The sequence below is a fragment of the Dromaius novaehollandiae genome, chromosome 4 (assembly GCF_036370855.1).
Source record: "Dromaius novaehollandiae isolate bDroNov1 chromosome 4, bDroNov1.hap1, whole genome shotgun sequence".
NCBI classification, from domain to species: Eukaryota; Metazoa; Chordata; class Aves; order Casuariiformes; family Dromaiidae; genus Dromaius; species Dromaius novaehollandiae.
This window is the reverse complement of record NC_088101.1, coordinates 7,902,986-7,925,384: the sequence shown is the minus strand read 5'-3', so window position 1 is coordinate 7,925,384 and position 22,399 is coordinate 7,902,986. Positions and strand designations below refer to the sequence as shown.

Below are 22,399 nucleotides of genomic sequence, written 5' to 3'. Positions count from 1 at the left end.
GGTGTACGGGGCGGGCGGGGCGGGGTGCTCTGCCCGGCCGGGCGAGGCGGCTCCGGGGCGGGAGGCAGCTGCGGGCCCGGCCCGGTGCCCTCCTGTCGGTGCCGCCGCCGGGTGCTGCCCGCTGCCAGCTCGGCCCGGGCCCCGCGGTGGCGGGGGGAGCAGCCGCGCTCGGCCGGGTTCGGGCTGCGGGGCTGGTGGGGGCCGGCGCGGTGCAGTGAAGCCCGAGGGGCCTGAGCCCAGCGCCCGCCCGGCCCGGGCTGCCCAGCGCCGCGGGGCTGGGCCCTGCCTGCGGGGAGCGGAGGGTCCCCCCGGCCCAGGGGCCCGGCACGGCCCGACCCGCGCGGGGCCGGGGGGCTCATCCCCCCCCCAACCCCCGCTGGGGCCGGGAGGGGAGGGCTGGTGCCTGGGGGCTGCGAAAGGGGCTCGGGGCGCTGCTGCGGGGCTGGGAGCTGGGGGGGGGGTTTGGGGGGCTCAGCTTCCACTTCAGAGCCCCCAAACGAGCCCCCGGGGCCTGTCTGGGAGCACCAGAAACGCAGTGCTTGGGGATGGAGGCTGAGTTCTGCGTGTCTGGTGCTCCCAGACAGGCTCCGGGGGCTCGTTTGGGGGCTCCGAAATGGAGGCTCATCCTGCGGGTCTGGGGCTCAACCCCAGGCTGCTGGGACTGGGCTCAGGGGGTTTAGTCTTGGGCTTTGGTGCTGGAGAACAGGTTCAGGGGGCTGTTTTGGGGCTGGAGAAGCAGGATGGGGGTCAGGTGTGGGGCTTGGAAAGGGAAGCCAAGTCCTGTGGTTTTGGGGCTCAAGGATGGGTCCAGGGGGCTGCTGTTGGGGCTCAGAGTCCACTTCTGAGCCCCTAAACAGCCCCCAGACCTGTGGTTGAGCTGCAAGAAGGCAGGGTTTAGCTTCCCTTTCTCAGTCCTGCATTTCTGGGCCTCAGGAAGCAGGTGCTGGGGGCTTGGAGACAGAGGCCAGGTCTTGGGTCTTTCACCTCAAAAATGGAGACTAAGTCCTGCATTTTTGGGGCTTGAAAGTGGAGGCCTGGTCTTGGGTTTTTGAGCTCAAAAAGTGAGGCTAAGTCCTGTGTTTCTGGGACTTGCAAACTGCTCCAGGGGGCTGTTTCTGGGCCTGGAAACCAGAGACTAAGTCCTGCGTTTTTGGGACTTGAAAACAAGAGACTCAGCCATCTGTTTTCAGCCCCGGAACCAGAGGCCAAGGGGGCCTGTTTGTGGGGGGTGGGAGGGTGAGAGGGGTGGGAGGGTGGTTGGGCTGGGTGGTGGGAGGGGGGTGGGCAGGGCCCCTGGACCCTCACCGGAGGTGGGGGTCCATGCGCGGGTGCCCCGGCAGCGGGGAGGCTGGCATGCACCAGGCCGAACCTCGCGTCTGAGATAGTCTCTGGAGCGAAAGCGCTTTTTGGGGAGGAAACACGAGCAGACACCGTCTTCCAGTTCCCCTGTTTATTCCCCATTTGTACAAGACTTGGACTCTTTATTCAATGTGTGTATGGAGTATGTACACTGTTAATAAACTAACTGTGCAATATGTATGGAATATTAAACTATGATATTAATATGCAAGCTGTGACAGTGATTGATTTATGACCTTGTCAGTCACCACCACTGCTGTAATGAGGCCGAGCCCTAAGGAGCCAGAGCTGAGCTGCGAGGAGCCCCCGCTGTGCTCCCAGCAGGCTCCCAAGGAGGCCCAGAGCCAGGCGGGCGCAGGCAGGTCCTCCCCAGCCAGGAGCAGGGCCCCGCACAGGGCGGGAGGGAGGCGAGCAGAGGCATTGTCCTGCTGCGAGCAGGGAGCCGGGCGGCTTCTGTCCGGGAGGAAACAAACCTCGCGCTGCCTCTCTGCGCCGTGGTGCTCCCGGCTTCGCTGTGGAGCGCAGAAAGGAGGTGCGAGGCCGTCGCGCAGTGTCGGCAGCCCCTGGCCAGGACACAGAGACAGGCAGCAAGGCTGGAGCTGTTACTCACCAGGGACACAAGCCCCCAGGCTCCTCAGGGAGAAGGCACCAGGGGAAAATGCCCCCAGACTCACCAGGAAGTGCCTCCGAGGTCCCCGCGGGGGTGAGGGGGGCCGGGATGCAGCCCCTGCTGCCGGACACGCTGTCCCAGGCTCTGCGCGCAGGCGGCAGCGTCCGAGAGCCCGTGCTGGGGCGATGCAGGGGCGTTGGCACTGGCCATCCCAGACAGCACTGCTGGGGCTCCTCTGTCCCTGGAAAAATAAAAAGAAATCAAGGGGGTTTCAGGAGAGGCCCAGCACCATCACAAGCCACCCCAGGCCCCGTGATGGGGCCCTTTCCCAGCCCAGCCTTGGCCCAGCACAGCCCCAGCTCCAGCACCACCGCTGCCCGGGCACAGGTCGGGGCAGGTGCTGCAGCAGCTCCCAGGGCAGCGCTGGGCACTGGAGCTTTCCTGAACTCCCTTCGCAGGGACCCAGCCTGAGCCATGTGCGGCACAAACCTGCCCCATGAGGGCCTCAGTGTGTGACGCTGCGGCAGCTCTGCACAGTCCCAGCAGCCCGGCCCGGTGCTCCCCGGCCATGCAGAGAGACTGGCGCTGACCCCCACAGCGGGCACAGGCCCTGCAGGGACACAGCACTGGTGCAGCGGCACCCAGCTCGGCCATGCCCACCCCGTGGCCCCCCCCACACCGCAGAGGGGCAGCTGCTCCTTGGGCAGACCTGCCAGGGGGGACGGGCACCACAGCCTCTAGTGACCCCCCCCAAACTGCTCCCTGCTACAGGACAAGGAGCACGAACTGATGCTACAAGCCGAAATGAGATTTTTTTTTTTTCTCCCTAAACAACAGCCCCCACCCACCTCCTGGGCTCCAGGGTCCTTGGAGACCCCCTCAGGCACTCTTGGGCCTGCAGCCAGCAGCCAGAGCCCCACTGAGCCCCCCCCCCAGCACAGGCCCTGACATCACAGCAAGGCTTCAATGTATTCGATCGCCACATCTGGGCACTCACCTGAGAGTTCCTGCAGCTCCTGCATGGTCTGATGCTCCTCACCTGGGGGTGGGTGTTCATGCTCCTCACGGAGGCTCATGGCTGAGCATTTCTGACTCCTTGTTGCACCGCCACAGCATTGCCTGTGCTGACAAAAGCCCCCGGTGAGGGCCCGATAGCAGAACTGCAGCAAGGACACGGCCCTGCCAAGCAGGCGTTCCCAGCTCACGTGCCCAGCCCTGAAGCCCTGACCTCAACGTGCTGGTAGGGCAGCGCTCAGCCAGCCCGGCAGGCCCTGCTGGGGCCCGTGAGGCTGCCTGGGGCTGCCGGCACAGCCAGGGGGGCTGGGGCTCGTTCCCATCACCTGCTCAGAGATGCCGGCTGCAACACACCTGTGTGCGGGAAGCACTGGCCCTCACTGCTGGGCTCAGACACCGAAAGGCTTGGTCGGTCCAGCCGCAGGTGCCCCAGCACCTCGCTGCAGCCTCCTGGAGAAGAGAAGCAAAGCGAAGTGAAGTGAAACAAAGCAGCCACCGCGTTGCCCCTGCCCAAACTCGCTAACGCCCCCCGCCCCCGCCACAGTGCCCCCCGTGCCCAGCCGGTGGGGCCCCCGCACCCCAGCAGGCGGCCGAGCCCCGGGGGCCCGCGGAGCCCCTGGGCTGGGACCGGCCCCGGGGAAGCTCCCGGGCGTGAGGGGCGCCGGGGCCGTCCCCGGGGCCCCCGCTGCCCTCGGGGCAGGGCCCGCCCGGGGGTCCGGGAACCGCCGCGACCTGGGCACCGCGGAGCGCCGCGCCCGCACAGCCCGGCCCCGCCGCCGAGGGCGCCCTGGGCGGCGGGGAGAAGCGGCCGTGGGCGGCTCCCCCGGCCTTGGCCGGGCCCGGCGAGGAGCCGCCGCGAGCGGGGAGGGGAGCGGGGTCGCCCCACGGGGCCCCAGCAGCGCCGCCCGAGCCCGGTGCCCCCCGCCGCCGCCGCTTCCCGGCGCGGCCGCCGCCTACCTGGTGCTGCCGGCAGCCCCGGCCGCCACGCTACGCTGCTGGGGGGGCGGTATCGGCCGTCGCGGGGAGGGGAGGGGAGAGGGGCGGCAGCGGCGGCGAGGCGGGGGCGGTAACGGCCGCCAGGGCGCGCGCGCGTGGGGGCGGGGGCGGTAACGGCCGCCAGGGCGCGCGCGCGTTGGGGGGGGGGGGGGGGCGGTAACGGCCGCCAGGGCGCGCGCGCGTTGGGGGGGGAGGGGGGGGCGGTAACGGCCGCCAGGGGCGCGTGGGGGGGGGGGGGGCGGTAACGGCCGCCAGGGGCGCGTGACGGGGGGCTAACTCTTCTGGAAAGCTTTAAGGGACCGGACAAAACACATGCACATACCAAATACAGAGCACCTTCTGCCGAAAAGGGGGCGCATTCTTTGGTGGTAGCCCATATAGACAGGTAGATACATATAGATATGTATAGATAGGTATAGATATGTACGCTATGTGCAAAAGAAAACTGAAAGACACGTTTTGAAAGACACTTCTGGGGCAGCCACTAAGAAAACAACATGGAACAAGAGTGATCCGAGAAGAGGAGCAATTGCAAATGGAGATTGCCCGGCATTCGGTTTCTCACAGTGCAAAAATTAGGACATTAAAGTCTGTTCCCACAGAAGATGAATATACTTCAGTTAACTTCTCATAATGCACTAAACCCACTCTCTTGCTTTCTGTCTACACACACGCACACAAAAACAATGTCACGTATACAAACACATTTATATAAATAAAGTCACACACGCAAACTCTCTCTCTCTCTCTGTCTCTCCTCCACGAACAAGAAAAGGAGCTCTGCCCCGCGCAGCCCTGCACAGCTAGGGAGCCAGGTCGCGGCCCTCGCACTGGCCGCAGCAGTTCTGGGGCAAAACATGGCGATTTCTGCTAAACATCACCACACTTGCCTCCATCTGGACCAGCAGAACGACTTCCAGGGGTCAGCACTTTGTGGCCGGGGCATTTTGATCTGCTGAGGAAACCCCAGCCGCAGACCTCTCTCTGCTGTCTCCTTCATGATGAAAGGTTAAAAAATAAATGTGTGTGCCCTCTCAAAACCAACTAAGCACGAGGCATACTGTAAGCACACAGTTTTTTCCCCACCTCTTAAATCATAGACTATGAGACTACATACTACTTTGCTGAATCAGTCTGAAAGTTTTACATAGCCTCTTTTTGAGTTATCCATCACAGTTTATGCAGATAAAATTTTTAAAAGTAATCCAGCATAATTCACACATGCAGCAACTGGCCTTACCTCAATGTTGCTGGTTTGGATTTTGGTTGTTTTTTTTAATTCCAGGCCAGGAATAAAATCTCCTCTTTCTAAGAAAACTCTTGTCAGAGTTATGTTTTAAAAATCTCAATCTGATCCCAAAAGAATTACATGCAGAAACTTCATCTCAGTTTCTGTATACCTCTTCTGTAGTCCCATGTGGCTCCTCACATTAAGTGAGATGCGTTGCCTATAATCTCTGGCAATATTAGGGCCCTTTAATTTTAGTAAAGCTTTTGGAAAAAAAGAGATCTACTTAAAAGGTGTTTTCTCAGGGCAGCTGCATGCTTACATCCTCCCTTCCTCCTTTGGGAGCACTTCCCAACCGAATTGCAGCCGCTGTGCCCCCGACCGCCTTTCAGCATGGCCGCTCACCCCAAGCGTTGTGTATGTGGCTCCCGTGCTGGCTGCAGGACCTTGTCCTGAAGCCGCAGGGTTCAGGGGACAGCCAGCTTCCACGCAGGCAACTTCTCCTTGATTACTTGGGTGTATAAAATTGCTATTGAATTGTTAGTGAAGTTCCCTGTTTTCCCGAAATAGCCCATCAGTCACAGCTTGTGCAATATTGAGGGCCCTTCTCTGGGCTTTGCAGTTCCAGGGGCTCGGTGGCTCTGCCTCCAACACCTGCACGGGAGCTTTCCCTGGCAAAAGTGTGGAAGCAAACATGGAGACAGTTGTACCGCTGGTAGGGTCTTATGGCAGGGTCTATGACCCTCTCTGCTTCAAACTATGGCTTGTCTGGGAAGGCAGGGGTTAATTCAACACAGCATATATCAGATTTAAGCGTCAAATACAGCAGTTCTGTCAGCACTTACCCTATTGAGCAGCAATTCTTCCAGGAGATGGCCTCTCCATACGCTGGTGGTTGAGATTCACCAGGTTCCTCCTTTTCCTATGGTCTTTCTTAATGAGGGTCATGCAAAGCTCATAGCTTGTATGTCTTGGTTTATAACCCTGATTGCCAAGGTGGAAATGTTCCCACCTCTTTTAGGGATAAAATGGCTGACTCTGTTTGCTGGTTTTCCTAACTCTATGACTAGGTTGTAAGCTATAGTCATCTCACTAGCAAACATGGTTATTCTGTATTTTACATGCTGATAGGTAAAAGCAACACGGCCATGGCCACTGGCAGCGCCGGCAAGGGCGATACTGCTCGGATGGAGGGGAAACCGCGTGTCTGGCCTGCTGTTGGCAGGGAAAGTTTGTGCTCCCTGCCAGCCACAGGCACAAGGAGCGAGCACAGGGCAATGCTCTCGCTGGTGCCACAGGCTCACCACTGTCTACAAGCTGTGGTTTCCATGGGGGAGATGCTGAGACGGCTGCAGCAAGCTTTGCTTTTGGTTTGTTACATTTTATTTTGTCATTGTGCTTTGCGGCCTGGTCACACACATGGGACATACAATGTCCCCTCTATCTGTTAAATTAAGTATTGGTCTGAATTCACAGCATAAAAAAGAATTACACTCAACTCTGCTGTTGCAGCAGAGCTCAGAGAAGGGGAACAAGACTAAAGACGGCACATGCTACAAATGAACTGAAGCATTGCAGTTTATTGATGAGTAATACAAGGAAAGGCGGGAGCAAAAACAATCAGGTAGAAACAGCCATGGTGCATTTCCAAACTGAAAGCGAAGCCGATGACTCCAGCGCGTAGTGACTCCGCAGCACCCAGCGAGGCTGGCAGCATCCGCCACGGGACGGGGACGGGAGCGTTGCAGCCCAGGGCTGATCTATCACACAGCAACGGGTGGTCAAACCCTGGGCAGGCCATGCCGCTGCACCAGCAAGCAGGGTCACACATCGCCAGTCCCTGCTCACCCTGAGCACCCCGGCCCCACCAGCTGCCTGCACGTTGCCATCCGCTTTAGAAATCAGGCAAACTTACCAGCATATGCCCTGCTCTTTCCTCTTGTTGATGTCTCTCTTTAATTGACAAAGAGCGCAACTGGGACAGCACAGGATGCTGACCCCGTCAGTCAGAATGGACCCCTGGGTGGAAAGAGCCATCATAAAAATAATTCATCCTCTGATTTGATTTGCCTTTTTCAAATCATCCTTTTTTTTTTTTTTTTAGGCTATTTTATTGTTTCTCTGAAGTCTACAAAAGCTAGCCTCCATCCGGCCCCTAAGGAGGGGTAAATGACACCGAGGGGAAAAAAAACAAAAAACAAACAAACAAAAAAAAAACATGAGTGAGGAAGCTGTGACTGACCAGTAGGTTGCCAAGATCACTTTGTGATCGGGCTGTCAAGGAGATCACACTGATCCCTGGTGCCCAGTCTGGTGGGGCTGGGGCCATCTGTGAGACTCCCAAATGCTGCTCTCCCCATTGGATGCCCTTTTGAATTTCCTGGGCACAGCTTGGTAAGGGCTGCACCTAAGCACCCTGAGCCTGGGAGCTGAGCTTACCTCTGCGGATGTATCTACAAAGCATTAACCCTTAAGCAGGGCAAAGGAAAAGGTGGATCACTAACTGAGATGTTGTATCTGGTGTGGTAGTGTCCTCGTTGCCACGCTTGAGCCACACAAGCAGAATTCGTCCATGTCCCTGGCCACCTGACATCCCAGGCAAATGAAGCAGAAGGTGCCACATATACCTACAGAGAGGTGAGGAAAAAGAAGTGCTTTTTGTCAAGAGAAGCAGATGAGGTAAGAGAAAGGGGAGAGAAACCCAGGGTGCATTGGCAAACCAGAGCGACAGCTGGAGAGCCCCTTCAAAGACCTGCAGAGCTGTGTTAGGAGGCTGCAACCTCAGCCACAGATCTCAGCCTCTAACAAAAACAGCTCTGCTGCCTTTACCAGGAAAAACATAGTTTGCAACACAGGCTGTGACCTGCCTGCTGTCAGCAGTTGAAGGTGACACCCTACTTTCTTAGCCTTGCTTAGGAGAGGAGGCAAGGTGCAAACCTGACCCACCTCCATCGTGGAAAAAACAGCCCAGGCTCTGTCTCCAGGAGGACTGTTTGGTGGTTAAAGTGGCAAATCCAGCTGTTCCACGAGTGCTGGAAGGAGCCGAGTCACTTCCCACGGATTTCTGCCCTGAGTCCCTGCAAGCCCCGACGACACCTTCGCTCGTGTCCCTCTCCAGTTCAGAGTAGGGGCAACGTGAGTGGGACTCATAAACGTCCAGCTGGAGAGTCATCGCTCCCCGCTCCAGACTCTCCCGCTAAAAGAGCAGAGGACGTACCAGAAATGCATGGCAGGTAAATGCCAAAAATAACAGATCTTGATCCACTTACACACTCCAAAGTCAGAACAGCAGTCTAGCAACCCCGTCTGCCGTTCACTCGCCCTTGGAGGACCTGAAAGCTCAGGCTGGACCACAATCACAGGATGAGAGGCCATTTTCACAGCTTTTGGGTCACTTGAGGCAGTTTCTGTTCTGGAAGGGAGAGGTATGGAAGAAAGATACTATAGCTATTTCTAAACTGGATATCTTGCTCATGCTGCTGTACTCAGATGAGATAGTGGCCTGCATACCTTGCAGATCCCCATCACGGGACACCACCACCCTCCCTCTCACCAGTGGCTGAACAAGCTGTGAGGTCCAGAATGGTTCCCATTGGCAGCAGCAGGCCTGGGGGCAAGGAGCGGCATGCTCGGAGCCAGCAGGGCTAGTCCGGGGGCAGTAAATCTCATCGTCCCGCCTATACATGGAAAATTCTTCATTTTCCAGGGGCCCAGCTGCTTCAGAAGCACAGGGCTTCTGTAGGTCAATCCTGTCTGCTGATCTCTGGGTTAAATGTCTCCATTATCTCTTCTATCTGTTTTGTTGTTGTTGTTGTTGTTGTTTTGCATTCACAGTGCTCTGAAGCTTTCGGAGCTCTGTCCCACCTCTCTTAAGCTCTCATTAATCATCCTATTGTTGTGCTTTGCTCCTCAGCAGCTTCCAGGGCATGCTCTTCCTTTTCTCTGTTTTCTTATCAACCTGTTTTCCTGGCAGGTTTTGAGGCAGCTGTTTTTCCTTGTTATTTTTCACTCTGATAAACATGATCCTCTTTCCCTTTCCTCCTCCCTTGCTCATCTCTCCTAGCCCCTTGTCCTTCTCTTCCTTGGCCTCTGCCACGCTTGGGTCAGCTGGGCCTGCCTTTTCTCTGGTGCTTTCACTTGTTTCCCCACGCAGCTAGCAGATATTTTCATTACTAGCGTTACGTGCGTTTGACAGAGTGTCTGGCTAATCTTTTCCCCGTCTGCCCTTGCCGCGTTGGCTTCAGCACATTTGTGCTGCCAGCACATTAGGTACAGCTGCACGCTGCAGGTTACGGCGTTTGTGCAGAACAGCCCAGTGCTCCCTTCCCATATGTAACCAGTGTCACAAACACCGCTCGTGGCCAGCGCGGTGACGTGTATTTTTCTTTTAATGCTTCACTGACCAAACAGCCAGGCGGTTATCAGGTTTCAGATATTTATTAAGTGCACCAGTATCCTTAAGCAAGAGAGTTTAAACAATATAGCAAGTTCCGTATTTAACAGGGTAAAAATAACACACTACACTACAGACAGAGCAAGCAGGGGTACCCCACTGGCTGGGTTTTCAAAAGGGAAGGGAAAAGAAATTAATGAAAACTTGTGACAAAGGTCTCCACCCTTCAGATTTAGAGAACTAAGTAGTGGAGGCCCCCATCATGGGTTCTCATGCCTGATCAGCATGTAGCTGTAGATATTAATTCCCCTTTCACTTGATTTATGAGGCAGCTTTGGTGTGGGTCAGGCTCTTGACATCAGTTTAGGCCGCAAGTGGTTGGTAGCAGATAATAGCGGCGGTGGTGACAAAGGCCTTGTTATCATACCCTGCACAAGCTGGGGCGTGTGTCCATGGGCAGGGAGAGACCACCCGGCCTGCGCCCGGTCCTGCTCCCCATCTGTGAACAGTGACACCTTCCCCTCTTCAGCAGGGCTTTGGAGTACACAGTGCCTTGTCTGTTCCCCACAGCCAGGGAGGGCTTGACGTCTGAATTTTGGGATGCTGGGAGGGGCAGGAAGAAAACGAGGAGATCATTTGCTTTTTAAAGAAAGGGAAGATGGCATTAATTCCTGTGATTCTATTAAAAATGAATGGGATTGCTTTCGTGGTGGCATTACACACTGACACAGAATTTAAGCAGTAAAAGCGAGATTCCAGAAATACAGTATAATAAGTATATTACTATCTGGAGCACTCAAAAAAGACCATTAAATGCATTACCTTCAATTAATACCAGAGAGATAGAAGGGTGTTTCCTGGAATGTCATTTGTATTGACTGTTGTCAGCATGCAGCAAGTGGCTTAGGTGCTCTACAGGCAGAACAGATACTTCGCCATCATTTACAGACTGGCTTGGACACATTTTTCTGCCTTTAGAAATCCTGCCCTGCTCTTCAAACGCAGACCACTGCCTGACAGCTAAATACTGCCTCCCAGGAGTTTTCGCAGCAAGGAAGCCCTTTTTCCCCATAACTATGCAAAAAGAAGAAGGCAGTTTGATTCTGCCATAACACAAAATACAACATGGAAGAAGGACTGTAGAAACTCTCCGTATGATTTGTTCATGAGGGACTTTTTGCAAGCAGCAGTAGTACAACTAGACTGATTGTGAGTGAGATACCAGTATCTTCTTCCATTATATAATTCCAGCCCGCTAGTTACCCTGAAGAGCAAACAGCCATTTAGCAGGATTGCCTCATTAACCAACTTATCCTGAAGGCTAAAAGACAAAGGTATTTTCTTACTGTTGCTAAACCAGCTGTTTGAAGGGATACACAGAGCGTTGTTTTTACTGCTCAATGACAAGCCCAAGAGCTGTCAGTGCAGACCTTTGACGCAGGCTCCAGCAAGCACCCAGCACCCCACCCCGAGGGCTGGCATGGCTGAGGGTGCCGGGTGCAGGACAGGGCACAAAGCCTATCTTCACACGAGCACACATGTATTGATGCACCAGTGCACCATTACTCTGCCCACAATCAGCACTTGAGCGTGCAATTAGTTCTCCCACTTCATTTACGCACAAGCACATACTAATTTAAACTTGAGCACCCAGCTAGTTCATGCACGAGTGCTCAATCGGCACATGAGCACCCAGTTAATGTACGCAGGAGCACCCAATCCGTTCCTGCGTGAGCACCTGGTTGCTTCCCGCATGCACACACAGTTGGTTTACACGCGTGCCTTGCTCGCTCGTGCATACGCCCCCGCATAAGAGACACCCTCCTGGAAAGCAGTGCTCACGGGCCGGGGGGGCACCTCCAAGAAGACCCCACCCACATCCGAAAAAGGACGCCCCAAGGGACTGCAACCCATGCCACGGTGGGGATGCTGGGCAGTGGCAGAAAAGCAGTAAGAAGCATGGAGAGGCAGCAGGAAGAAAAAGTCACACACACCTGCACTATCCCACCCTCCTGCGCTGCCCATCGCTTCGCCAAAGGGATTTGGGATGGACAGAGCAGTGTTTGGCTTAATTTGAGCCCTGGAAGAACAGAGGAAGGGTGTTAAGTCTTTGTTTAATTATTTATGTTTCTTATTTTCTCACAATACTGAAATCAGTGATTAGAAGTTTGCATTAACTGGCAATAAATTAAGTTAGGTAAAAAGTTCCCCAAATCAAGAGCGCTTTGCCTGTGACACAGCCATCCTCACAGAAATAAGAAGCCGTAGCTGAGGAACAATTCTCTCCCGAAATGAGACCCAGCTCCCCTCCAGCAGCGGAGCAAGCGCCGAGCCTGACCGGTGCCCAGCCTCAGCCCTGCAGCAGCTCAGCAGCGGCTCTGCCGGGCCCCGCACGCACCGCGTCGCTATGCCCCGTCTAACTTTGCTGCGTGCTTTTGTTAAAGTGCCCATCGGTAGCACCTGACCCGTTAATTTTGCTTTGAAGCAGCCTGTAAGACAGAAAAGAGCACTTCTATTTTCACTGCCTCTCCTTCCTAGGCAACGACCAGTCCAGCAGCTAAGCGCGTACCCGTATTTTTACCCAGCCAACCTTGCCAAATGAAACAGAGGCAAATGCACGTACCTCCTGCGAGCAGCCCTCGTCCGGGCAGGCGAGCTGCCTTTCCCTGCTCCTCACCTTTCGTACGTGCGCTGGGCGCAGCGCACAGGGCAACCTCCGCTCTGTCTAACAAAGCAAATAGCGCAACGCCGGCCTCTCCGCTGAGCGCATCCCTTCAGGAGGCTTGCTGCTTTTCCAGGGCTCTGGTTGCCGTCCCTCGCATTTTCTCACACTTGCCCAGATGCTTTGTCAGAGCTACTAGTTTCAGAGAGTAACAGTTTTCAGAGAAGGAAAGTTTGCATTCGAGCTTTTGCACTGCTTTAAGACATTTCCTGGCGGAGGTACAATTCCTGCCAGGCAGTTTTACAGTTAAGCCTGGCCATCATAAAGAAGTGACTCCTCTGGGTGATGCAGGCGCTGCCTCAAGCCCTGGATACAAATTCTTATCATTTCCTTACGCCGCGCTGGAAAAAGCCCTAACATGTGGTATTTCTTCTCTCTCCTCAGTTTTCTTAGGGTGACAGTTTAGTTCTCCCGCTTTCTACAGCATATCCAAAAGACAGGCTGGACAACGCGGGGCCTGGCTCGCAGGGAGTGCCAGCGCGTCGCTCTGCCCCGCAGCGCAGGCGAAGCTCAGCCACACGTTTACAACATCCGAGTCTCACGTAAAAGAGAGGCCACATGTTTTGCGGAGGGGATTCCTGACTTCCCTTAGCTATAAGCACAAGAAGCCAGCTAGACAATGGTACTGAGCGGTGCTGAATTGCAATACATTTCTTGGGTCCCTGCTGCAAAAATTCTGATTTTCTAAGAGCAAAGTTGGGAGTCCTTTAGTACCTTTCCACAAAGGATGGAATGAGGGCAGCTACAACTCCTCTGCTGCCTCTCTGGTGTGTTTTAGGCAAAACCCGTATTTGTAAGACTAAATCCTCAGCCAACGTGCTCTGTCTTGCTGTGGTCAGGGGGTGGCAGTGTGCCCTTGAAGAGGGCTTTGCCTACCCAACAACGTTTTTACACACAAGCGGGGGTGAATTTATTGGCAGTCTCCTTGGAGGAGCATGTTCACCACGAAGGCTTCTGCTCACTTTTGCTTTGCAATGCACAAGTTTGGCTTGTGACAGATGGCCAAAAATCACTGTAGAGATATATCCAGAATTGAGCATGGCAGAGCTGTAAGGAGCACTTTCTCTGCCAGGTCAGGAAAGGCAGTGCTGGAGGAGAAGGTTGCAGGTAAAAAGACACGGGAGTTGTAAAGACTGCATTTGCTTTTCCATGATGCTTTCTTGCAGCGTGTGAAGCTCTGACACCCAGGACAGCCTCAGTCGCTGCACTTCAGGGTATGCATTTTCCTGCAGCCAGCCCAGACCATGGAAACCGAGGCAGCTCCACGCTCAGAGACCCTTGCTGCCTGCAGGGAAGGGGCTGCTGGGCCCTGGAGTGGGGCTTTGACCCCCATACAACCCACATCTGCTTTTCCCTTCTCCTATCACAAAAACAGCATTTGGCTGAAAGCTGTCATTCCCAAAGAGAAGACACTGCAAAGCGTGCACCCATGTTTCCTTTTTAAATCTTTTTTTGTTGCTGTAGTAATTTGAAATAATGTCACTTCTTGGAAAAACCAGCTTCAGGCCAAGAAAATAAAAAAAAAATTATTTCCATGGTTTACATTCTGGATGAGTAAAACAGACATCTCATACAGATTAAAAATACTTTTTAAAAGCTCTGTAAATAAAAAAAAGTAGTCAAAATCTCTCTCTGCAATAGAGCACAGAGAAATCTCAGCTGCACTATGGACAGAGGGAAGCTGCTAAAATGGAAGTAACAAGAGGAGGAAGAGTTTCTCAAGACATCTCAGGTGGTACAGAAAGATGACACATAGTGCAAGTGAAGCCAAGCAGTGCGGTTTATTGATGATTGTAACGTGGAAAAGAGGAAGCAGTAACAATCAAGCAAAAGCATCCATGGCACGTTTCCAAACCGAAAGCGCAGCTGGCGACTCCGGCATGTAGCGACTCTGCAGCACCCGGAAAGGCCAATGGCATCCGCCATGGGACGGGGACAGGAACGCTGGAGCCCACGGCCGATCTGTCACACAACAAAGGGTGGATGAACCCTGGGCAGCCCATGCCACCGCGCGAGCAAGCAGGGCTGTGTGTCGCCAGCCCCTGCTCACCCTGAATGCCCCAGCCCCACCAGCCGCCCGCCCGTTGCCGTCGCAGCGCCTCCTCGTCACCCCGCCAGCCGGCCCGCAGTCCTGATGAACCGTCTCAGCTGGTTTTTGCCCCCACCTCCCTCCCCTCCAGAGAGCTGAGGCCCCGCAAACACCCTCCCAGAGACGTTGGTCTCCTCCCTCACAGAAGGCTCCTGGTAATGTCTTGCTGCGGGACAGGTCACTGTTACCACCTGGTTATTTCCAGTTCTGCATCACAGCAACCATATGCCTTATGCCAGCCACTGGTGGACCACGAGAGCCTGAGCTTCTGCTGGGCTTCATGTGGTAGCTTTACAAACAAGCAACAATCAGCCAAACTTACCAGAATATGCCACGTGCTCTCCTCCTGTTAATATCTCTCTTTATTTGACAAACGGAGCACACAGGACAACACATGGTGACACAACAATCAGAGCAAATGGATCCCTGTTAAACAGAAATTATTTAGGAATGTAGACCTTTCCAAAAATCATTTAATCTAAGAATAAGTTAATCATAGTCCACATCATGTGTCTTTTGCTTCCTCTCTGATGCTCTTTTTTGCATTGAGCTCCAGAATCTAGAGTAGCAGTCTTTAAAAATGCTAAAACATTTCAATATTAATGACTCTACTTGTTGTATAATATAGAGGACTTGCAAAACAACTAGAAAATATAAAGAAAAAAGAAATAACTTAATAGAGCATTCAGACAGCTATTCAGCTATATTGTGGCTCCTTAGGTTAAGACTGAGGGGAAAAACACACACAAAAAAAGAGGCAATTTTGGTGAACTGGAATTGGGTTACTTTGGTTTGTGCTACGAACAATACTAATTTACCTCTGAAAATAAATGATTTGCCAAATGTACCGTATATGAATGAACACCATTCTCCAATGCCTTTTAGAGAGGTTTATCTGTGTAATAATAGCCAGCCAGCACATCTCCTCAAAGGAGGGAATGAGTAGGCATAAAAAGTGACTGAATTTATTCTTGATTATGCCTCCAATTATTTCAAAACTTTTCCTATATATAATGTTCATTATAGAGTGGAGAAGAAGCAGCCCAGACCCTGTGAATCACTGTGGTCAACAACACCTGAAAGCAGGACATGTTTCTAGGACCTTTTGCAGTGCTGCAGGGAACCTGCCTTCATGTGATGAAGGATGCTGTAAAGGAGTTGCATAAGATCAAAATCAATTTTCTAAAAGCAGTCAAGGGATTTGTGTGGCTAATGTCTCCTGACTCCCATTCTGTGCTCCCAGCATCACTCAGGAAATAAAACATTGAAGAATGAGTGAAAAACGGCAAACAAAGAATGCTGTTGCCCTCCACACGTTCATTATGTCCAAAGAGAGGGGCCTCCAAGGGCATTTAATGTTTATTCTCTGAGCAAGGTGAAATAAACGATTAATCACTAACCGGGATATTGTATCTGGTGCGGTAGAGGGTCCTCATCGCCACACTGGTACCGCACAAGCAGCACTCACCCATATCCCCAGCCACCTGACAGGCAAGACAAGGAAAGCAGAACATCCCGCAGAAGCCTGGAATAAGATGAAACAGTAACAAGTGAGGGTTTGCCTCTGGTTCCTGTAGCCTGTCCCTGTCAAAGCTACCCTTAGGAGGGAAGCAGACGTGCCTAGAAAAATAGGAGAAACACAGGGGCATGTTGGTAGACCAGAGCTGGGACAGCGGAGGAAGAGATCTTTGAGAGAACTGAACGGCTATGGCACGAGAGACTGCAAGTTTCCTGCAGTTTTTTGTCCGCTAATCAGGGCTGCCTGTACTGTCTTCACCAAGAAAAACTGGTTTTGCAACAGGATGAACACCTGACACACTTCCATTAGCCTGCTGTCAGCAATGAGGAACGAGGTCCTGCTTTCTTAGCCAGAAGTAACAAGGTGAGGTGAGGGACAACGCAGTGTGGTAACCCAGCCCACCTCCACCATCAGAAATGTTGCCTGAGCCTCGTATCTGGGAGCATTTCAAAGTAGGTGTTCATTATCCCACCACCAAAGAACACCTTTTGGGGAACAGGTTACACGGCTCTAGTTATTCCACTATTTATCTGAACAAGCAGGTGTTAGCATCGCTTCAAGAACGGCTCCGAGAAGGCATGGGACAAACCACACCACACCACTCATTTCAGCAGCTGCCTGAAGCCCCTCTTCACACGGATGGTCGAAATAAGATATCCAGTTATGCACTTACACACTGCACAGTCAGTGCAACAGTCCATCAGGCCTGTCTGCCACGTATTTATTGATACGGACGAAACAGGCACGCCATACTGAGGCTGGGTTGTAACAACGGGCGGAGAGGCCATCTCTAGTTTCTTCAGATCACCTTGACCTTCTGAAAGAGAAAGGGGAGGAACAGGACAGTTAGTGACACCTTGCAGGAAAGAAAGCAGGTAGATTGGATGGATGGAGCTGGCCAAACTGTAGCAGCCAGTGAAGTCATCCATGGGGTAAAATTTGCTAATGCTTCCCCACCTGGATGCTGAACGGTTGCATACTTTCATTCAAAAGCCTCCTTCTTTCTCACCTCAAAATCAAGAATAACTCTCCCTATTCAGAGGAAAGGCACCATTTCACTCCATGACTAACAGCTAGTGGTTCCTTAGTTATTTCTGGAAGAATTTTGCCCTTCTCTGCCACAGCTTATGACTTTAGATCTGGGAAACACAAAACACTCAGGATGGTGCTGAGAAATGAAAATCTTACCCTCTTGCTGCTGTTTTTCAGCGCGGATTCAGAGATTTTCACTAGCACTTTACTCAGACAAAAAAAATCCCTTTTGCTTCCATGAAAGACCAAAGCAGGAAGGGTTCTAACATCAATAAAACAGGAAGAAGCAATGTGCATAAATACATATCATGAATGTAAATACAGTATCCATACATCATGTCTCTTCATGCCTAACACTCAACCCAAATATCACACTGGTCTGAATATGTTTTCACTAGAAGTTCTCGTGAGTAGCTCTTCACATTAATAATAATAATAAAATGTTTCACAGGACTACTGTTTCCCTTCACTTATAGGCACCAGTAAATATTTAGGAGGCAGATATCGTTAAAATCAGTGTGTTCTTGTGTTGCCATACTCAAAGATGGACATTCTCCTAAAATACACAGCAATAATAAAAGCAATAATTAAACCCAGCTAATAATCGGCCAGACACACAGCCAGTTCCCAGCACATTATTAATGTCCGTGAAGACTGACACCACTGCCAAAAAGCACCTTTCACATGCTCACAGACCCACACATATGCAGCGGTACCTTGCTAGGACACCACCACCCTTATCGTCGTTGGTGGCCCAATAAGTTGTAAGGCTCAGAACGGTTCCTGTGGCAGCGGGGGAAGCAGGCACCGCGCACCATGGCCCCAGGCTTCCCTGAATTTACCCACGAAAGCACGCGTGGCTTGTAACCCTGGAAAGCACCACTCCAGGGACTCCACCTCGCCCAGCCCAAACCCACTCTGGCTTCCAGTGCTTGACTGGGCACTGCGGACTGTCCCTGAGGGAACCCACTCCTTTGCGCTTGGCTGGTAGCACAGAGGTGGGCAGGGCAGGACAGGGCCTGCCACCAAAGGCAGCAGCACCTCATCGTCCAGGCTACGCGTGGAAAATGCTTCATTTTACAGGAGCCCAGCTGCTTTGGAAGTGCAGGGCTTCAATAGTGATATTCAGATCCGTGTCTGCATTTCCAATACCTCTTGGCCTTGCATGACAGCTGATCTCATCAGCACAGGATGAAGCTGTCACTGAAGACCATCAGCGAAAATTTCTAACAAGACAAGTCCCAGGATCAGCCTTTGAGGACAGATACTTGCCTTTTCAGCACTTTCTGTGGTCTTTTCTTTACCAAGGTCCTTATCCAAGTTAAAAGCCTTCTATCAATCCCTCTCTTACCCAGTTTGTCCCCCCCCCCCCCCACACCTTCTGTTCCCAGGATGCTCTTGGGGGCAGTTCTCCATCCAGGGTGGTTAGCAGCACTGCTCCACAAATGTTTTACACAGCCACCAGCTCTGTCCCTATCCGAACGGGAAGGACGAGCAGTGGATTCTTCTCCACCCCCAGCAGCATCCTTTTCAGTCTCAGGTCCACATTTTGGTCCACCATAACCTGCTCACCTGCTCTAGCAATGGACTTGCCAACGCTTCTCAGCCACAAACCTGCCTCTCCCTGCAGCCAGTCTCAATTGCTGCTTCTCCTCTTTCTGTCTCACTGCAGACTGTACCGTCTTCTCACCATTTCCTACAGCTAGGCCTCATTTTTTCATGATCAGTGTTGTGTCCTGGCTATGCTACCATGATCATTTCATCTCCTGTGATTAATTGCTCCACTGTGCTTCTCTGCCATTTTTTAATTGTTTTTCCCAAAGCCTCTTCTCTGCTCTAATTCTTTTGTACTAGATAGTCTCGCTTCCTGTCAGACATTCACAACCACGCCTTCAAGCCGGCTGCTTTTTTCTGCTAAGTATTTGTCTTCCAGCTGGTTTTAATCTCTCTTCTCCTTTCTCATCTACTGTGACCTCGTATCTCCAGCTAAATTCCACTACTGTCTTCTGCTGCAGTCCTTTATAATCTTGTCTTTTACGAAAACTTTGTCCATTCTTAAGTCACTGCCACTTCTTGTGTTTTTTCTTCCAGAAAAGACCAAAACTCTACCAAAACTCTCAACTGCAGAAATGCAGTTCTGCTTACGGTATTTAAATTGTTCGCTAACTAGCATTTTTGTCTAGGTCTTTTCCAGGTGCATAAGGTAAGTTATGAGGTCATCAGTGACACTTTTACTATTTAAACCTTAAGTCATGTCTTTTTTTTTAGGCTTGGCAAATGCCTTTCAGCAGAAAGCAAGAGAATCTTGCCTACCGCAGACTCGGACACTAAGAACACCAAATGATTAAGTCACATATTGTGCAACAAACAAGAGCTCTTTCTTCTGTAATTGGATTAAATACGCCAAAGACTCCCCCCCTTTTCTGCAAAAGCCATTTCAGACTATGTTCTTAAAATAAGCCTGCAGCCACTGAGGGAATCCTGTGACAACCCCCCTAATCATAGCTGATTTATTGCCGCTGGGAACAGCATCTTCTGCTTTGGCAGTGCCTGAAAGTTGCACACCTTCTCCTAGCTTGATTAGACTGAATTTTTAAAGTTGAAGTAGTTAGCAGTTTTAAGTGAGAACGTCCCTCTTTCCCCCAGCTTCCCCTGAAAACTTTTTGAAAGTGGCCTACAGAGTCCCCAGAGTCAGTGTGTTAGGGACGGCAAACCAGACATGAAGTAAAGTTGGTTCTCTTCGCTATTCAGTATATGGCCTTTCCTCTCCTTCTGCCTTGCTGCTGTTACAAATGAAATCACAAAGGCTTCAAGAGCATCTTGATTTGCCTTTCAGTTTGCTACGGCTTACAATATAGAATTTTGCTTATTAAAGTTATACTTTTATAAGCGTGTTGCACTTGTTCTGATACAAGTGTTTACTAGGCGTTTTGCCAGTTCTCATTAAAAATACTGGCCATCACAGTTTCATGGCAATCTGCGTGAAACATAGCCCAACACTCGGCAGCTCTGCTCATCTCTTCTTTTCCTCCACAGCAAGCTAGTAACCAGTTTGCATTTCCTTGTTGATTGGACTAATGGCGAGTGGTTTCCTAAATAATATAGCACATGTTGGACAGCTGTTCTTCAGCACAAAGGTCAGTAAATACAGCAGCCCCAACTCAGAAAATGATTCGGATTTTGGAAACCATAGCCTACTAGCAAGACACACATCTAGACGTTAACAACCCGTCTAAGTGGTGTGTTGCAGACCTGCCAGAGGACAGAAAAACGATGCACACTCCCGTATCCTGTAGCGTGTTCATGCGCATAACCATTTGTTACCCTCGTTTTGGATCTTTTCAGGTTTTTGCCTGTGTTATCTGGCCCCCTAAACAGCATCCGACCATTCACTTTTCCTCCCATTCCAGAGAGGTTTTGCTAATGTTTAGACACAGTTCACTAATTTCATATGTTGTGCACAGAGGTTGGTAGTGCACCTAGGCTAAAGCAGGCAATGCAGATGTTGCAGTTGTTGAACTTTGAGTATTTTTCAAAAGAATGCTTTGGCATGAGTACAAAGCATTTAGGAAATAGCCATTGTCTTGCATTTCCTTCCAACCAAGCTAGACTCAGTGAAAGAGAGGTACATTAGAAAAGAACCGCCAGGTCTGTTTCATAGAGATTGAGAAACACAGATAGTCAGCCTTACATCTTAAGTCTGATCCCAATCCTTGCTTTCTTGTGGATGAGTGAGCAAGTAGGCCTTGAAAAACAGAAAGCTTCAGATCTAAATAAAAAATAAAGAATCACTGTATTCTTATTATGCTAGTCAAGTAAAAGACGGCACACGTTTCATGTAACAATAAAAAATAAATTCTGCCCTGAGGCAAAGTCGTAAGGGTTGTGCACAAATAGAAGAAAGTGGAAGGAAAATTATATAAATCACTTGCTGAAATTTGCTAAGATTTCTTGCTACAAATTGATTTCTTTTTCTCCTCAGAAATGCCACATCAGCAAATGTAAGAAAAATGTTGTTCAAGCTTCAAGCCTCTCCCCACAGAACTACTGAGCACACAAGCCAGAATAGAAACTGAAATCACTCAGGGCAATGCTTCTTAAAGCTCCAGAGAAATTCTCCTTGGTGTTAGAGCACATTCTGACCCCACCACTATGTGCAAGCCCCGAGCCTTCAGAAACCCCTTTCTTATCTTCATGTGGCAGCATGTGCAACTTTTAAAATAAAGCGAGACTGACTATACCAGAGACAAAACCAGGGATGTGTGCAAAGATAAGTGGGAACAACGGTTGCCTCTGAAGTGTCCTCTGCCAACCAACAGCAACACTATCAGCACATGGCAAACACAACTCATCTACACTTTTTACACTATTACGAATGCAAATTATCCAATATATGGGTATTATCCACACCCTTTCTCCTCTCTTAGCTGAAAACTTAGCAACATGAAGAAGCTCCTCTCCCCCCACTACTACATGAAACTCATTGGCATTTTAAGCTCCCAAGACGGGAGATCACTACAACATTGAAAAGGACAGAAAATGCACAAAGGGACCACGCAGCAACATAGAAAAGCAACTGATATACAGCCTTCTTGCAAGATATGAACTACATCCAGCACATAACCTAGAAACTACCCAAAATCTTCCAAAACTGTATAGCTGCAAAACCTGAACAACACTGATAAGAGGAATTTGATTTCAAGTACTCATTTAGATAAGCACACAACCTAATTTAAACAGATAGCAAAGTATCAGGCTGATCATTTTGATACATCTATACAATTCTAGTAACAGGAGAAAACAGTAATCTCTCAGTAACCCAGCTTTTGAGCACAGTTTTTTAAAAGAACCCCATTCGGCTTTGCCATATATTTTGCTCTAAATGATTTGTTGAGCAGAAAAAAGCAATTCTTTAATTTTTCCAATTTCACTCTCTGCCCCCTCTTCTTGGGCAATAACCAACCCAGCAGCTAACAAGTTTCTAATGTTTTAAGAGAACAAACCTCGCTCACAGAAGTACACAGCAGCTCTTGCAGAGCAGCCTCTGGTGCAAGGAGGGCTCTTTCCTGGCTGTGGTCTTGTATATAAAGGCTTTGTGGAAGACGAAACTCAACTTTTTCACTCGCAAGACTCTCATTGGTAGCTGGAAGCAACCAAACCTAATGGTGGGAGGTAACCAGTGTGAGGAGGCCAGGAGTTTACACCATGTCACTACAACCAGAAATTTAACATGTGCAGAGCACAGTTAGGTTTTCTTTTCAGAATTAAATCAGAGATTTTTGTTCGTATTAAAAAAAAATGGTTGCATATACATTGTCATAATCCCTTAATTCTATTTACATGTGGTTGTTCTTAGGGGAAGAATAGGCCTGAATGACTTGTCCTCAGATGAGCATTTTCCCAACATTAAATATTTTTCCGCCAAAGAGTAAGGATA

The 22,399-nt window shown here is 51.0% G+C and overlaps 1 protein-coding gene and 1 pseudogene across 1 annotated transcript; both read right to left on the bottom strand.

Moving 5' to 3' along the window:
• Positions 1-6,794: 6,794 nt before the first annotated feature.
• Positions 6,795-11,410, bottom strand: LOC112990442 (placenta-specific gene 8 protein-like; annotated as a pseudogene).
• A 2,668-nt stretch (positions 11,411-14,078) lies between these two features.
• On the bottom strand, positions 14,079-22,121 carry PLAC8 (placenta associated 8). Its single transcript, XM_026112143.2, has 5 exons — positions 21,966-22,121; positions 16,604-16,747; positions 15,812-15,936; positions 14,734-14,837; positions 14,079-14,284 (listed from the first exon to the last, which is right to left on the bottom strand). Coding segments are annotated over exons 2-5 (345 nt in total). The 5' UTR covers positions 16,719-16,747; positions 21,966-22,121; the 3' UTR covers positions 14,079-14,283.
• Between the last annotated feature and the right edge of the window lie 278 nt (positions 22,122-22,399).

What these genes read in the sequence shown, in the direction of transcription:
- PLAC8 (XM_026112143.2), bottom strand. Translation starts at nt 16,718, where the DNA reads ATGGCCTCTCCGCCCGTTGTTACAACCCAGCCTCAGTATGGCGTGCCT. An exon ending in TTGCACTGACTGTGCAGTGT is followed by an intron (nt 15,937 to 16,603) that starts GTAAGTGCATAA and finishes ATCTTATTCCAG; the next exon opens with GCTTCTGCGGGATGTTCTGC. An exon ending in GCACCAGATACAATATCCCG is followed by an intron (nt 14,838 to 15,811) that starts GTTAGTGATTAA and finishes TCTGTTTAACAG; the next exon opens with GGATCCATTTGCTCTGATTG.